Source organism: Schistocerca nitens, chromosome 2, assembly GCF_023898315.1.
Source record: "Schistocerca nitens isolate TAMUIC-IGC-003100 chromosome 2, iqSchNite1.1, whole genome shotgun sequence".
Lineage (NCBI taxonomy): Eukaryota > Metazoa > Arthropoda > Insecta > Orthoptera > Acrididae > Schistocerca > Schistocerca nitens.
The window spans coordinates 171,028,896-171,045,059 of NC_064615.1; the positions used below are offsets into that span (position 1 = coordinate 171,028,896).

At 42.2% G+C, this 16,164-nt stretch overlaps 1 protein-coding gene across 1 annotated transcript in view; it reads right to left on the reverse strand.

Annotated features, from left to right (window-relative positions):
* LOC126234903 (neuroligin-3-like) overlaps positions 1 to 16,164 on the reverse strand; it is a 443,765-nt gene that overhangs the window by 309,859 nt on the left and 117,742 nt on the right. Inside the window, exon 4 of the mRNA XM_049943642.1 lies at positions 280 to 443. Coding sequence (XP_049799599.1) covers positions 280 to 443 — 164 coding nt within the window. The remainder of the gene's footprint in view (positions 1 to 279; positions 444 to 16,164) is intronic.

The following is a 16,164-nucleotide window of genomic DNA, read 5'->3' on the forward strand; positions in this document are numbered from 1 at the left end:
ACCCAAATTGCGTGAAAATGTAATCACATGTCAGTTCTAGTATAATATATCTGTCCAATGAATGCCCGTTTATCATCTGCATTTCTTCTTGGTGTAGTAATTTTAATGGCCAGTACTGTAACTGGTAAAGTGTTGGTTACGAACGGTAGAGATTATATTCCGGTACTGTCTGCAAACAGATTTAATCTACCTTGAAAGTTATAATTTATGGTACACTGCAAAATTTCTGCTATATATTGATTTTTTAGTTGTCTCAAAAGCGACCGGTGGAGTACTGACCTCCCTGAGGCAGTCGACGACCCTCTCGTGGTCGCGGAAGAGGTCGGCGGGCACGGAGCAGTTGGTCTGGCGCGCCAGGCGCACGGCGAAGCTGACCGGGTCCTCGACGAGCGCCCAGCTACTCAGCGCAGACCCGGACAGCAGCACCGCCCGGTGGAACAGCCCTGCAACACAGCCATGTACAGGGTCAACTCGGAAACACGAAGTCTACGAAAGAAAGCTGAGAAACTCTGTAACTACGTCAAACCAGAAGGAATTTTTCGCAGCTCCCCCGCCTCACCAACTTAAACACAAACCACTCCTATCACCCAGGAAACAGGGAATTAGTCGACTACTTTTATTGACTACTTCAGGTTGTGTAACACTAAAAGGATTTAAATCATATGAAGTAACCCGCACTAAAAATTAACACGTTTTACTCACCGTGGGACTGTATAATAAATAATGTTCGTTTTGAAGAGAGGGCGTAGTTAAGTGTTTAGGAGGGTGGCCACACATCCATCGCATCATTACTTTTCCGCTAGTTTTTTTGTAAATTAACTGAATTTTAGGCAGGATGTCGCTGGCGAAATAAAACGGTAACCACTGTTTGGCTACAGTTTACAAGGTAAATTTGTAATATTATTGGATTTCAGATACTTTGCACATGAGAAATTTATCATAAAAGAAAAGGACAGCCAACGAGCTGTAGTTCGTAAAGATGCCAAGCTTCACAGTGCGAGAGTAAAGAGACGAAATATTTTTTTAATGTTCTCCTATATCAAAACGCGCGTCCAGCGTTTAAATACTCTAAAATAATAAACACTAAGACCCGCTGGGCGCAGATATTTAAAATCATTGGCGCAGCCCTTGACAGCAATAAGCTGCGAAACACAAGAAATAACTATTTATCTTTTGTTAGGAAATATTCTAGAGACTTCATTATACCTTGTACTTTTGGTCGCCGACGTGTTAAGACGTACTACATAGCATTGCTACAAGTTGTATTTTTATTTTGTGTAAAAACTATGTGAAACGATGAATAAACATTTCGGTAACTCGGGTGTGGATACAATGTACTTACGCACACGCAAGGACATTTAATTTTAGGAAGGAACGAACTGACAGAGCAGCGATTATTGGACTGCGCCATTTACAAAAGAAATATGAGATGTAAGAAAATGGTTCAAATGGCTCTGAGCACTATGCGACTTAACTTCTGAGGTCATCAGTCGCCTAGAACTTAGAACTAATTAAACCCAACTAACCTAAGGACATCACACACATCCATGCTCGAGGCAGAATTCGAACCTGTGACCGTAGCGGTCGCTGGGTTCCAGACTGTATTTCATTAGGCGTGGCGCAGTACAATTATTGTGTAACCGTTGGAAAGGAAACATAAAGAAACGTCCATTTATTGATTAAGCACATCTGTTGGCATTAAACTCAAACATTACGTGTTTACATTATTTGAAAACAAAAAAACTCACTATACTGTACGTACAGAACAATACTGATGGATTACAATAACGGCTCGATGTGGCGACCACCAACGTTGCTACAGACCTTGTACCTACGAAGCATGTTCTGGTACACACTCTCCATCCCACCTGGTATCTCTTCAATTTCTAGTACAGCGGCCAGAACTCGTGCCACCAGATCTTCCTCTGTCTCTATGGGAGTCTCGTAAATTAAGCTTGGCTTACGATACCACAAGAAATAGTCCTAGTCATCCTGTCTAACAAGAACAAACAATTCTCAGAGTTTTCCCTTTCCCGCAGCAGACGCGGATGCACTAGACATTTGAATTGAAATCTTCGCAGGACGAAAACGGTACGTTTTCATACGTGGGTTCCTGTTCAAAATATTATGTACTAACTTCGCTGTACAAGACCTAGGAGTTTGTAACGGGAATTTCCGTACTCCCTGTATATCATACACTCACGATTAGACGTTGTTTCCTCTGACCTGTTACAATATGCCAATTTCATTGTGACGCGCAAGTATTCTATATCATCATCTTTCATTTGTCACACGAAAACTGTTGAATGAATAAGAACTGTATTAAAATTTATCGCTACCACAAACGCAAAATTATCCTGGGTATCAATATATTACATCGTGACTGTTAAGCAGCCCTGTTTTCGAGGGAAATCAGTGTGATGTTTACTAGTGGAAAAGAATAATGCAGCGTTTGTAGTGTTGGTGCGTTATGCTTATTCTGTCATGTTCTCTCCGTTCCCTCCCGTACAAACGACGCTAAAGCAGGGCTAATTATTGTCCTGTGAAAGTAAGGTTGAAAGAATAGGGATTAGAGTCCCTTCGACGACTTTGTTGGAGATGGAGTACGAGATCGTACTGGGGAGGACATTAGCAGTGCTCTTTCAAACGAGCCACCCCGACATTCACCTCAGGCTATTTTGGAAACATCACAAAAAACCTAAATCTGGATGGCGGGACAAGGATCTGAACCTGAACCGCCAGTCTCCCGAATAAAAATCCAGTCCGCCACTTCGCTCGGAAACTCTACCCAATCATGAAGACAGCTTACACATCAAATAATTAGCATTTTAAAATCCAGTTAACACCGAGATCATTAGAAATGAGGCTCCAGTTTGTCGGAGAACGTTATGGGAGGATTTCACGTAAAACCTAGCAAGTTTACTGTTCTCTATGCTCGTCCGAATATCAATATCCGTATATGGAACTAGCGAATAATATCATCGGTGATTTGTGAGAAAAACTGTGTCTCTGACCACATCAATGGGTGGTTTATCTCCGCGGACTGACAGTGAAGCTGCAGAGACATTGGCAAGCAGTCGTAATGAATGACAGACGATTCGCGATGAATCTTTGCTCGGATTTCATGCGGAACAGTCGCGTGTTGATGAGTGGCACCAAAATTAGTTGAGCACTTTGCTAATGCGATGAATTATGAGTCAATCGCTAGGGTAACAGTGAGTAATTATTCGGCTTACTGGCGAAGTGTGAATGTGATTGCAGCAAAAAGTCATTAGAGACGGAGCGCCAGCTCGAATTGTTTTTAAGGATGGGGAAGGATATTGGACGTGCCCTTTCAGAGGAACCGTCCCGGCATTTGCCTGGAGAGATATAGGGAAATAACGGTAAACGTAAAGCAGGATGGCCACACGTGGATTTGAACCGTCGTTCTACCGAATGCCAGTATAAGTTTGCTAACCTTTGCTAACCACTACACCACGACACTTGGTGCGTGACTGTACATGGCATCAGTGGACGAATCAGTGCTGTCATTCTTAGTTAGTTCAAATGGTTCAAATGGCTCTGAGCACTATGGGACTTAACATGTGGTCATCAGTCCCCTAGAACTTAGAACTACTTAAACCTAACTAACCTAAGGACATCACACACATCCATGCTCGAGGCAGGATTCGAACCTGCGACCGTAGCAGTCGCGCGGTTCCGGACTGAGCGCCAAGAACCGCTAGACCACCGCGGCCGGCTCTTAGTTAGTAACCTCTACTGGCGGAATATATTGTCTGAATAGTTAAAAAGATACCGAGGGCACTAACAGCACGAAATGCAATGGCAAAAGTAATTGTGAGAGTGTAATAAAGTTAACTGTTTATACAAAGATGGTTAGGTCGAAGCATCGTTAGGAAGTGTGGTACTTACCAAAAATCAATAAAAATTTTTTCACTTACATTTGAGGGACTTGAATATTCGTTAAGTAAAGAGCTATGTTTTCGTATTTGACAACACGGTCAGATCCATTTAGCAACGACGCGTTTTCTCTTCGTTCACCATCCCATACACACGTCCGATCGCCGCAATCATAAAATATAGAAGAAAGGAGGCTACAAGTCATAAGAAAACCACGGCCAAGGCCAACCCATATCGAGATGGCACAGTAGGAATCTAAGTTTCCTGTCGTGTAAGTGCCAACCGCAGGAGCTATACACTGCATTCGTAATTCACTGTATGAACCTCTAATCCTAACGGCAATCAATCAGCAAGGAAATTCTGTGAAATATGACTTATTGTGTGATAGGATGTGAGTGAATTATTTACAAATTTCTTCGGTGAATAAGCAAGACGAAAATAAAACTAAAATATGACAGTAAACAACGGAGTGGATGTAATGAATGACTGCCTCAAATTCTCTTTAAGTTTATTCTTTTTTCGTGTCATATGTAAGCCACTTAATACTTGTTATGGAGATTAACACTTATGACATACCAGAGTGTTTCCATCTCTCCGTTTAACAGGAATGCTGTTATGGAACCATTTATGGGAATATCCTAGGTTCCAGTAGCCAACATGCTGACCAATAAACAACATAAAGGAGGCTGTAAATACTTGGAACTAGCTGGACTGAACTGAATCGTTTCTTGTCATACAAAGTCATTGTATAGTCACTCCACATTTTGCAATAAATGCTGCCTCTTTTCTCATAACAAGGAAACTACGTATACTACATAAAAGTAAACGAAGGAGTTAAAATGTTTTACAACTAGACAGTGAACTGAAACAGTGCAAGAAATATTAGATCAAGAGACGAGCTGATTTCTGCAGCGACATCAACTGAAAGGGTTTGCACGACATGAAGACACGTTGACTGTATATAAACTGCGTCTCATCTATATTTATCCACTGTGCAAATGCGAAGACTATTAAATCAGTAAAAGTGAAACGAGGAAAAAAAAATATCTTTGCATAGTAAGAAACAGAGGAAAAACGAAGAATTAAAAATCAAGCTATGGTGGTATAAGAATTTACGTTAAGTTCGAGTAGAACATGCCTTTAACTACTTTTTTCCTCTCTTTGTAATGGGTGTTTCTCCGTAACAACTTGCACCAGCTAAATAAAGGCTATGTTTTCGTTCGCCTCTGTCGCTGGACAAAAAATTAATGCTTTCCTATACATATTCAAATATTAATTACTATTCAATCACATGGTATTAAATAATTACCGATTTTTTGGATTCATTATTAATATGCGCTAATTATGTATGTATTTGAACTGTGTATCACGACAGTGTGGGTGTATTTAGTGATTGCGAAAAGCCCACGAAACATTTCGCTGGAGACAGGGTATATGCAACAATATTTTTGTGCAAATATTAGTACTTTCACTAGCTGCATGCCGTATGTTCATACCTTCTCCACTCTATCATTTTTGCGTACACAAGTCATATACTTGTTTCTACGTTATGTCTGCCCTTAAGATTCTTTCCCCTCCACTGTTACTTACAACATCCTAAACAAAATGTTCTTACCCGTGCGTTCACTAAGTGGTAGAAGTTGGATAACCACTGTTCCAGATTATTACCGACGTTAGAAACACTGTAAGTGATGATACAGTGACCTGCTGTTGCATGTGCTGACTTTAGTACATCCATGAAATGAGACACTGCGGCGAAGCTTGGAATTTAATCCAGGACACTGGCGCAAAGATTGGTGATAAGAAACTTTATGCCACCACCTTTCCTCCTCTTTCCAGCCAAATACTGCCAGTGAAATGCTCCACTAGGATTCCAATATGTTCCCGGATGACTGGATGAATTATTGTTTCCACTTTTAGATACCTGACGGACATTTCAGTTCTTGTTATATAAATGGATAAGGATGTAATGATATTTCGTTGTGTACTAAATTTGTGGAAAATTAAGCTTTAACTTGGTAACATACGCAGTCAGTTATTGCTCAATAGGGCACTGCAGATGCACTGAGTCATGTCCCTCCTTATTCTTTTGAGTAGTGTAGTAAGTACACTTGTCCCCTTTATTTTGCCCGCCGACTTTTATACATTTTAGAAAGCTACCGTAAAACAGCAATAATTAAAAGTGTTCCTTATTTGCTTTTAGAGCTCCTTAAAAACTGTCGTTGCGCACAAAGATCACATTTGCGAAAACAACTTTAGTGCCTGAGATGGAAATAAATAACTTACAGTCACTTAAATTAATGCGCAGCGTTTTCTACTCAGGTATGACAAAATCGTATTCGGCTTATAGTCGACAGTTAGGGAGACTGTTCATGTGAGAGAAATATATGCCATAGCAAGCTGTTTTTCCCTTCTCTTTTCCACCGAAAAAAAACCCAGCACTTTGTTATCGTCCTCGCTCAACGACATTTATGGAATCAGGAAACCTATTATCATACTAATCTGTGGAACACAATAACTAAAACATCCCTTTGATGATATATTCTGATTTTAATGGCAGTAATTGAATGCGTTTTTGTTCTTCAGCCGTCACAAGCAATTACGCATCGGAACCCTCATGCATACATGACACGAGCAGATAAATGTATTAAGCAGTGAAATAACGAGCACTGTCTGTTGCATACAATAAAATTCCTTGCTGATAAGCTACATTTAAAAATATTACCATATTTCCGAGTTATTGCATGTACAGAATGAAAGGCTGCGTTTATCGTGGCTGATGATTATCTCGCGATATTCCAGACTTAGATGCCTGTTCAGTAAACCGTAACTGATACCCTGTCTTCCGAGCTTTAATTTCCTCTTGGATCCATGCATTTTGTGATTCCTTGGGTGGGATCACGGTTATAAAGCCTGTTTAAATCAAGAGTGGACTTAAAATTTAAGAATCGAAATATGATGCCTTTTATAAATACTTCACGGATTTGATCGTGTACTGCAGATTACAATTGATTTCCGTCGTATGGAGATTCATATTACAGCCTCTGATTAGTATCGTATTTCTTTTAACACGTGCAATTTATTACGAAATAGCGGTGCCTGTGTTATTAAGAAGAACGATGATTTGTTCCTTCGGACATGCATGCAAGTCCAAAGCAACAGGCACTGTAGCGACCACGGCAGCCGAGAAATACAGGAAATATTCTCAATAGCGAATGTGAACTGTCATCGGCTGTATATTGGAATGACGACAGTGAAAAGTTATGTCGGACTGAGACTCGAACCCGAACTGCCAGCTTTACGCTAGAGATCGCCCTAACCACTCCGGCCATACGAGCACGAATCACGACCACACTCTAACCTCCATGTCCATGCGTCACAGCCTGCATTCGTGTGTTAAGTATATTCCCGTCCAGGAAGGACATATTTATTGTCAATGCTGACATGCAAGCTGATCTGAAAGAACCACATATGAAGGTTTGGACGTGGCCGTGATTCGTGCTCGGATCGCCGAAGCGCAGCACATATTTTCACTGCTGCCATCCCAATATACAGCTGACGATGGTTCATGTTCGCAACTGTGAATACATTTCCCGCACTTCATTGGTTACGTCCGATTGGTCAGCCGAAATCTTTATCTCTTCCAAACTGCATCACAATTACCTTAAGGGAAGTCTTTTGTTCTGTGGGTAGCACTAATCACCACATTTTATGGAGCTGTTACAAAGGTTTTCCTGTTCACAATATATATATATAATAAATAATCTGCTGGAAAGGGTTGCAAACCCCATGTAGGTATTTGCGGATGATATCATGATTCAGGACTGTAGTAAAGTGCAGGAACAACCGCAGACGATCGACGCATTGTTTTGGGACAGGCGGTTGGGTCTATTCGCAAATATATGTAACGTAAATAAATATACAGCTTGATTACACTGCCAGCGATGAATCAGTGGAAACACTAGCAACTGTTCAATATCAAGGAATATCCACCGGGCTGACTAAAAGTGGACGACTACAACGAACTAAGCGCAAGATGCCTACCCAACATTTACGTACTAGCTGAACCCGAAAGAAACGTAAATTATATGGAAAAAGCATGGCCTACAAGTCCACCCGGCTAGCCGCTCGGTCTAACTCGCTGCTTCCCGAGCGGGAAGGCGTGCCAGTCCCCGGCACGAATCCGACTGGCGGATTAGTGTTGAGGTCCGGTGTTCCGGTCAGCATGTGGATGGTTTTTAAGGCGGTGTCCCATCTGCCTCGGCGAATGCGGACTGTTTGCCCTTATTCCGCCTCAGTTACTCCATGTCGGCACTTGCTGCACAAACAATGTTTCCACATATGCGTACACCATAATACATTTGGGGTTACACTCGTCTGATTTGAGATGTTCCCGAGGGGGGGGGGGGGGCTCCACTGGGGGCCGAACCGCACCATAACCCTGGCTTCGGCGTGGGGCGTCGGTGGGGTGGGTGGACTGCTGTGGCCTCTCCGTCATTTCTAGGTTCCCGGCTTAATACCCAATACACAATGGCCTACAAGCAAAAAGTCTTTCGATCTATTTTGAGCATTGCTGCTCAGTTTAGGACTTGTATCAGGTATGTATGAAAGACAGAGGAGATTTGTAAGATACAAAGAAGAGAGGCTATTTTAGAAAGTGCGAAAGCATGATTGAATTGCTCAAAATTTCAGTGGCAGGCGCTATAGGATATGCGCTTTGCTTTACGGAGTGTTCCTCCAGCAAAAAATAAATCCGAGAACTTACGTTTCAAGAAAAACCAAGCAACCGTTTACTCTCCGTCACATACTATTCGCGAAATGACCATGACGTCAAAAATCAGAGAAACGAGATCTCCTACGGGACCTACTTGTGGCAGTCGGCAAGCCCAAAGCGCTGTACCGACGGAGTCTCCCGGTAGGGTGTTATCCAATAGATGTAGACCATGCTCTATGCCCAACCGTAGAGCTATAATGCCGGCCGGTGTGGCCGTGCGGTGGTTCTAAGCGCGTCAGTTTGGAACCGCGTGACCGCTACGGTCGCAGGTTCGAATCCTGCCTCGGGCATGGATGTGTGTGATGTCCTTAGGTTAGTTAGGTTTAAGTAGTTCTAAGTTCTAGGGGACTGATGACCTCAGTAGTTAAGTCCCATAGTGCTCAGAGCCATTTGAAAAAGTAGAGCTATAATCTGTCACTATATTCCACACAGACATTCCAAATACGAGGGTGTAGTGCCTCATGCATAGGTAATGTCTTACAGAGTAAAGGAAACGGCAGGAGGATGGCTCTCATAGCGACTAAGTCTGACGTCTAGATGTAACATTCACTGAACAGCACTTTGCTCTATAGTTATGGCTGCCTGTTTCTCCAAACGCTAGAGGTACAAAATCAGTCCTTTCATTCTGAAGCAGAACGTACGCAACAATAAAAGCTCTGTGGTTCGGACGAGGTCTCAAATAACCTGAACTTTTGCCTTTCGCCGGCAATGCCTTCATCAGCTGAAGTCAGTTGCCAGTTCATCAGACAATGGTGCAGAGGCGTGCCACGGCAAATCGATAAACTGTAGCACGTCTTTGAGGCAAATATTCAGATACGCGGAACAGACCAGCGAGAGCGTGCGACTGTGCTGGAAACGTGGGATTTAACAACACAGCGCGAGGCGAAGCGCAGAGTGCTGTGTGGCCGTTGCGGTGCGTTATAAGCCGGTGTCGTCCTGGTTTCCAAGGCACCTTGGTCCGACAGAAAGCGTAGTGGTCACACAAGACGCCGGGGCATGGAGAGTGTGACGCTGGTTCGGACGTCTGGTTGGAAAGGAGCAAAGCGATTCGAAGGGACTGTCTATCTGCAGTAGGATCGGCTGTTGGATGTGTGACCTGTCGGAATTACGTCCTACTGACCTTCCTGCCGCTGCCACTCAAATCAGCTCGTTTTCAACGCCGACTAAGAATCCGGTGACGACATACTTCGGGTGGAATGATTCGAACTAGGGTTCCGTTTTTGTAATACAATTAAGTGGTGGTCGATGCAGGTTAATTCAACGGCTAGTTCTTGGCTCCGCAGTAACGGTTCTCGCCAGAATCATGACGGTCCCTAGATGTAATTTCGGTAGTGGTACTTTTGTCCGCTCTCAGGTATTCTATGTATGAAAGATCATACACGTTAACCTGCGGGTGCCGGTCGTATTAATGTTGCTGATTATTTTCTGTGCAAGATGTTAGTGCTGCGGCTATTGATTTTACAGTTTTATTAGTGCATCTTAAACTGTGAAACCGAGCGGGTCTACATGCCTGGGGGCGCTCTATTGTGTAACTTGCTTTTCGCGGGGAGATTAAAGCGCAAATTAGTCGGTAGAATAGGAACACATTCGTTCTGGGGTGAACATATTCCAGCATTAAAAGCAGTGTGAGCGAGTCTACTTAAATTTTCTGGAACTTTCTACTACTTTGTGTGCTCTTCTCCAGTGTTAAATTTTGTCATTAGTCTAACACTACCTCTTTCTGGACCTTCATCGCAAGTCGTTTACTATTTCAGGGGAAGGAAAGGCAGGTAACTTCTTAACACTAATTATTCATTGCGTTCTTACCTCGCTCGCCTGAAGATTTTGTTTCATCAATCTGTCCTAAGCTGAACTCCCTACCGATATTGCGGTAGGAGCCTTGAATTGGTACTTCATTGTTATGCGTTTTATAAGAGTCTTTTGTGTGTTATAAACATGCTCTGCTCCCGCGCTTAGCCTAAAGGTCAGTGCGGCGGTCAGTTGGCCAGCTGGCACCGGATGTTATAATATACTCCCGCGTGGGCGGCTGAGGCGATTTGCACTAATTCTGATGTTGCTGTATTTATGATACCGCTGTTATTCTGCAATTGTTCTTGTTGGTAACATTTTATTTCAAGTTCGGTACAGCTATTGAGCACTTGATCTTTCACTTTTTGGGTTTCTGATTAGTAAAGTTAATTGTCACTCCTAACTGCTTAATGATCCTTGCTAAATTAAATTCATTTTGGGTGTTGGTGTACTTCAGAACAATTGTTCAGTTCTTATTTCAGGAGCTCTAACTAAGCCTAAGGGCTTCAGGTGTATATTAATCGAAATATTATCACTACTAAAACTGCTCTAAATATCCTCTGAAAATAGCATTTCAACCTTGTTATGCAGTTTTAAGTAAACTGTCTGATGTATTTTACGAATGGTGTTTAATCATCATTCGGGTTCAGTCCTTCAAACTCTTGAACAATCAATACATCGCAGAAAGCGAAATGAAAATACTGCAGTTCCAGACCCAGTCAGGTAAGATAACTTTCTGTCTGCCTCTATCCTGAATCTAAATTAACATTTTGTGTTTTCCATACGTTCAGTCCTGATTTCGTGTGCACCCAGTATACCTGTTTCCCCACAGAAACTGTGAGGTATGTATATTACAATTCCTATCAGTAGAAACTGGAATCGTGTTCTGAAGGATCGAAATCAAATCCCTGTGCAACCACTATCATTTAGGTTTCGGGCTGACTTCCATGTGGGGGACCCTGGTTCAGTTCCAGGTACTGTAAGGGATTTTCCCCGGTGGGACTGGATAGGGAATGCATCTCATACGGCCGCCTGAGGAGCTACTCACCAGATTAATAGCAATTTCAAGGTTAGAATTTACCTATACAACCTCACTTGACGTGTAAAAATTAGTTGCTTTTATGTTCTTCCGACTAGTCGTTTGTGAGGTACAGAAAATAGTGATAACTCTGTTATCACTGGTGCTGCGTGGAAAATGATATACTAGTTCTCGTTTCTTTTCAGTACGTCATACGAGGATGGAACTGATGAGAAAGAGTGTACGGAAAGGAAATTAAGTCATCCTTGTACGAGATACCCTCCGCGAGGCGCTATGGACTGGCTTGTGATATGAGAATGATAATGTTGATGTATACCTCACTGAGAACTACAGTTTTAATCCATCACGTTAATTTGAGCGAACTAGTCCTGCCTCTTATCAATGAGAAAGTAAACGCCTTGTCCAAACTCTAAAAAAGTTGTTCTTTCTACTGCCAGATAGTTCAGTTTTTCCTTTCCTTCGCTTTAATTTATGCTAAAGAGTTTCTAACGATGTCACAGTCGAAGGGGAATTACACATTCAGCTGAGGAAAGAACATTTAGCAGGGGAAAAGAAAACAGTGAATTCAGAGAAGGTAAACGAACATTTAATCTGTCTGAACTACTGTTACAATCTGTCTTCCGTTGTCGTTTACCAACAGCTTTAGATTAGAGTGTTCATGAGCGTCACTGCTTGTACATACATTTAATGTGATGATTGTTGTCAAAATAAAGGAAATACCATAAATTCATATTAGAAGCTGTTACTTAAATAGTTTTATTTGCACTGGCATGTGCATTACACTGTAAAATAGCGACCGCGGTAATCTAAATATGTGAAGCTCCTACGTCTGAAAACGAACTGAAAGCATTATCGTAAGCAAAATCCTAAGAGCGACCAGAACGACCTGAAACGTAGTGAAAATTAATCAAGCTGCCAGAAATATTAACTTCTTTTTATTGCTTAGGCTAGCGCCGATCTATACAGCAGTCGCCATCTTCTCCTCTGTAAGTTACAACAAAGTGTCGGATTCAGTTTGTTACAAGCGTTATGTTTACACTGTGTTTTGGCAAAGTGAAAAGTATTATTTAGAAAATTAGTATTTGGGTGTAGTTCTCAGTAATTCGTGAGAAAGAAAGAACGATTTGCTAAAGCAAAACTTGCTGATGACAGCCATCAGTACATAATAATGTGCAGATGCTCCTGCATATACATATAACGTAAAATTAAGACTAGAGTGAAGAAAACCCGCTGCCGATGGCACACGTGCTGAAACATATTTGGGTAATATGATAAAACAGCGTTCTGCATAACAGGCGAACCATATATCCAATACTTCTATGCTTTCATGTAAATTAAGATGGAAGATAACGCTAACTGCGCATTATTAATTTCGTACCACTGATTTACTATGTCTGGGTTGAAACCATTTTGTTATGCTGTCTACTGTAATGTTCCGAGTTCTTTTTGTATGGCAGCTGCAGTTATTCGTAGATTTTGTATCCTGCTGATCATGGCTTAGAAGTAAGAGTGCTTCTTTGCCTCTCGATGGCATAAATTAGTACGTATGATATTTTCATTTATGTGATTCCTGTAAAGTTTGAAACACTGTGAATTATTGTCAGTGCTTGTGAGGTCCAGGAAATTAACTCATTGTCAGTTCCTGCTTCCACGATGAAGTGCATTTTAGGATGTAGTATATTTAGTGCTTGACGGATGTGCTGAATGTCAAGTTCATCTCCAAGCATGTGCTCCACATAAAATCATCGACAATTTTCTTGGTTACCAAAATTGTAAGTGCATGTATTGAAGATATCTACTAAGGTGATGGCAGTACTGCAGCCCATGGCTACTACGTCAGATTGAGAGTATTTATTATTGTTCAATTCAAAGCAATTTTTTGTTACCTCATGGACTGGTATATCTGTATACAGACTGGCAAAATCAAACGATACTAATTTGTCATTAGATAGAACTTTGATATACTTCATTTTTTATCGCAGTATAAAAGAGTTTTTGCACTGAATTTGGTTCTTAATGTATATAACTTAGACAGTAATCTGTTGTTTTATTGCTTTTAAGTTCAGTAGGACTATTAATACAGTTAACTACTTGGTGATCTGGTGATAGAAACGGGAAAGATTTGAGTGAAGCAGAGGATGTTAAGGAAAGATGGGCAGAATATGTAGAAGACCTATACAAGAAAGAACTGCATCATGACAGGGCTCCTACTGCTGATGTTGATGTTAATTTAGAACTAGAGCCAGATATTTTGGAGAGCGAAATCCAGTGGGCCCTTGAAATTATGGCTGATAACAAAACTAGCGGACATGATGAAATACCAGCAGAATTGTTTAAAGTCACTGGAAAGGATGCAGTGAAAGTGCTGCACTCAATATGTCAAAAAATATGGATCACGCAGCAGTGGCCAGAAGAATGGAAAAGATCAGTATTCATCCCCATTCCAAAGAAGAAAAGTTCTAAAGAATGCTCAGATTACCGAACAATCGCACTTATTTCACATGCTAGCAAAGTTATGTTGAAAATCTTACAAAAGAGACTTCGCCAATATCTAGATCGAGAGCTACCAGATGAACAAGCTGGATTTAGGAAAGGAAGAGGAACTAGAGATCAAATTGCTAACATTCGGTGGATTATGGAAAAAGCGAGAGAATTCCAGAAACATGTGTACCTCTGCTTTATTGACTACGCCAAAGCTTTTGACTGCGTCGATCACAGCAAATTATGGAACGTACTGAAAAACATGGGTGTACCAGATCACCTCATTCATCTGATACGGAGTTTATACCTTGACCAAGAAGCCACGGTGAGAACTATGTATGGAACAACGAAATGGATAAAGATTCAGAAAGGGGTCCGGCAAGGCTGCATACTGTCACCGTACTTATTCAATCTGTAAGCAGAACATGTCATGAGGCATGCGAGGCTAGATGAAGGAGAAACAGGAATTAAAATAGCTGGAATAAATGTAAAAAACCTCAGGTACGCGGATGATACGATCCTGTTGGCAGAAAGTGAAGAAGAATTGAGAACACTCTTACTGAAGGTGAAAGACGAAAGTGAAAAGGCCGGTCTTATGCTGAATGTGAAGAAAACGAAAATTATGGCAACTACACCTACCAATTCGTGGGATATAGCAGGAGAAACCATGGAGGTAGTGACCACATTCAGTTATCTCGGTTCCCAGATCTCTGCTGACGGCGACTGCAGCCATGAAATCCGGAGACGCCTGTTGCTCGGTAGACAGGCGATGTCAAACCTTGACAAGGTTATAAGGTCCAGAGATATAACGCTAGCAACAAAGATCCGGATTGTGACGGCTATGGTCTTTCCAGTTGTGATGTATGGATGTGAGACCTAGACCATTACAAAGGCTGAACGGCGAAGAATTGACTCCTTCGAATTGTGGTGTTGGAGGAAACTTCTTAAGAGTTCCATGGGTTGCAAAGAGAACCAACAGATCAATATTGGAGCAAATTAAACCAGATTTCTCCCTGGAAGGTCTAATGTTAAAACAAAAGCTGACCTGCTTTGGACACACAATGCGAAGGCATGCCTCGCTGGAAAAAAACATTAATGCTGGGGAAGATTGAAGGAACTAGAAGAAGAGGACGTCAGAGGATGAGATGGATCGATGGCATCACAGAAGCAATGTGCTCCAACCTGGAAGGTCTACGGGAGAAGGTGCAAGACAGGAAAAAGTGGCGTGATTTGATTCATGGGGTCACGAAGAGTCGGAACCGACTAAACGAATAGAGAGAGAGAGAGAGAGATCTGGAATATGAGGTTGATGTTGATGAAGTTTTGGATGACCATGTATTCGTGGTCTTCTTGGCTTCATTACAATGCCTTGTCTTTCTTTGGAAATCTATACATACGTTATGAATGAAATGATAATTAACTCAAGACTCTAAGCTGCCGACAGGCGCTGGTATACATCAACGGGGACACTTTGAAAATGTGTGACCTGACCAGGACTCGAAACCGGGATCTCCTGCTTACAGGGCAGACGCTCTATCCATCTGCGCCAGGCCGGCCGAAGTGGCCGCGCGGTTCTGGCGCTGCAGTCTGGAACCGTGAGACCGCTACGGTCGCAGGTTCGAATCCTGCCTCGGGCATGGATGTGTGTGATGTCCTTAGGTTAGTTAGGTTTAACTAGTTCTAAGTTCTAGGGGACTAATGACCTCAGCAGTTGAGTCCCATAGTGCTCAGAGCCATTTGAACCATCTGCGCCAGCGAGGGCACAGAGGATAATGCGACTGCAGGGATTCATCCCTTGCACGCTCCCCGTGAGACCCACATTCCCAACTTAATGATGTCCATACACTACATTCGTAGTTGGACGCGCTGGGTACCAGTACGGTCTTAGGCGTCTTGCCACGGTCCGCACGGCTTCCCCCGTCGGAGGTTCGAGTCCTCCCTTGGGCATGGGTGTGTGGTGTCCTTAGCGTATGTTAGTTTAAGTTAGAGTAACCAATTTCCAATTTCCGTAGTGCCCCTGCCCATTACACTCATTACTCGGGGCAGACAATCTTACCGTTTCCCGTAAGAGTTCGAGCAACGCGTGTGCACCCACACAGAAGGAGGTCAATAGCCGTTTAGCCTTAACTATATGAAGATGGTATGTGTTCCTTCGGACATGTCCGAAAGAACAGATATCATC